Source organism: Trichechus manatus, unplaced genomic scaffold, assembly GCF_000243295.1.
Source record: "Trichechus manatus latirostris isolate Lorelei unplaced genomic scaffold, TriManLat1.0 scaffold00126, whole genome shotgun sequence".
Classification (NCBI taxonomy): Eukaryota; Metazoa; Chordata; class Mammalia; order Sirenia; family Trichechidae; genus Trichechus; species Trichechus manatus.
In genome coordinates, this window is record NW_004444062.1 from 1,681,266 (window position 1) to 1,682,995 (window position 1,730).

Below are 1,730 nucleotides of genomic sequence, written 5' to 3' on the forward strand. Positions count from 1 at the left end.
AGGATCATCTATGTCCTCAGAGTTCTGAAATTACATGAAGGTGTCTCTTAGTGAAAGTAGTTTCACCCCTTATGCTAAGTACCGGGTAGATACCAGGTAGACCCTTACAATTTGAAAGTTGATGTCCTTCAATTCCAGAAGATACTCTTGAATTATTCCATTCATTTTCCTTCCCTCTGTTTTCTCTGCTTTTTCTTTCTAGAATTCTTAGATTAATCCTTTATCTTTTCTGCTATTCATTTTGCCTTTATGCTCTGCTTTTTGGAAGTTTTCCTCAGCCTTATCTTCTTAGCCTTCTGTTGATTTTTTTGTTTGTTTGTTTGTTTCTGCTCTCATGTTTTTTGTTTTCCAATAGTTTTTTGTTCTTTATAATGTCCTGTTCTTGTTTCATGAATGTCATACTTATGTTCTCCCTCTAAGAAAAATAATGATAGTTTTTTTGAAGTATTCCTTTTAATTGTCTTTCCTTTAAGTTGCTTTTATCTGTTTGTTTTGAGTATCTATCTTCCATGTTAGAGACTCCCCTTAAATGTCTGTTAAACCTTGGTTTTCTTGTGTTTAAGAATGGGAAACTTGAAAGCCAGTGGGGAAGTTCTGTGTTTAAGAAAATCATTGCCAACGCTGATTTTCACTGTAGGTTGATCTGGGTGGGATTAGTTTGGGAAGGCCTGGTGTCTGTACCTTTAGGTCTTCTCTTGGGCTGGTTGGATTCTCCAGAGAGCAATCTTCCAGTAGTGCCTGGAAAGGTCTGGATGCCACAATATAGGGATCTGAGTGAATCGGGGCCAAGCAGTTAGTATGATTCTACTCACAATGCCAGTATCCTCAGCTGTACCAGTCAACTTTTAGTTGACAAATCCTATTTTACACTTTATAGAGCAAAACCTCTGGTCTTGTGCAGGAAGGGCCAATGCTGAGAGCTGCTTCTCAAGTAGTTCTTATTCATTCCTCCCTATTTTAGGCCCCTCTTTTACCCCATAATTCCAGAGCTATCTAGAACTTTACTTCCTTAAGCCATTTAATGATTATGTGATGCAAATGGAGTTGGTTCTCAGCTTTTCCCATAAGTACTTGACTACTATGAAAAGTTGGCGGTTCAAAACCACCCAAGGGCACCTGAGAAGACAGGCCAGGTGATCTGCTTCCAAAAAGTTACAGCCTTAAAATCTCTGTGAAGCAGTTCTACTCTGCACACATGGGATCACCATGAGTCAGAATCGACTCCATGGCAACTTACAACAATAACAAAGTGTAGAATTTGGTTTTCTTGGTTCTTCTAGGTCAGTTACCACTCATTGATCTGTTTTCTAGCTTCCAAATTTATGTTGCTATTGTCTCTTCTCCTATTTTTCTTGACATTGTGAGTTTCTTTCTTTCTTTGTTTTTAATTGATTTATTGTAGTTTTAGTGAGGTTTAGGAGGGACAGAAATTAGATATATATGTTCATTCTTCCGTCTTAACCTGGAAGTTCTTAATGTAGGGAAAATTTCAGAAGGGAAAATTTGTTTGTATTAACATTTTCTACATTAAAACTTCGTGACTAGAGTTTATTTCCAAGAAACTTAAGATCTTTCCAATGTTATATAATCATGTATTCCTTTTTTTTTTTTTTTTTTTTCACAGCTGGGGCAAGAAGAAAGATATGAATTACTCAATGTCCTGGAGTTCACCAGGTAAAACCAGCTTTGTAATTTATATTCGTAAGATAAATTTCTATTTTTTCCCTTTT

General features: G+C 36.4%; 1 protein-coding gene and 1 non-coding gene across 2 annotated transcripts in view; both read left to right on the forward strand.

The window, feature by feature from the left end:
* Window positions 1-1,730, forward strand: part of ATP8A1 (ATPase phospholipid transporting 8A1) — a 280,252-nt gene that overhangs the window by 141,758 nt on the left and 136,764 nt on the right. Inside the window, exon 16 of the mRNA XM_023738968.1 lies at window positions 1,625-1,688. Within this exon, the coding sequence (XP_023594736.1) occupies window positions 1,625-1,688 (64 nt within the window). The remainder of the gene's footprint in view (window positions 1-1,624; window positions 1,689-1,730) is intronic.
* The window catches only part of LOC101360001 (uncharacterized), a 9,964-nt gene that overhangs the window by 6,231 nt on the left and 2,003 nt on the right, over window positions 1-1,730 (forward strand). Inside the window, exon 2 of the transcript XR_002825353.1 lies at window positions 1,625-1,674. This is a non-coding gene — a transcript (uncharacterized LOC101360001). The remainder of the gene's footprint in view (window positions 1-1,624; window positions 1,675-1,730) is intronic.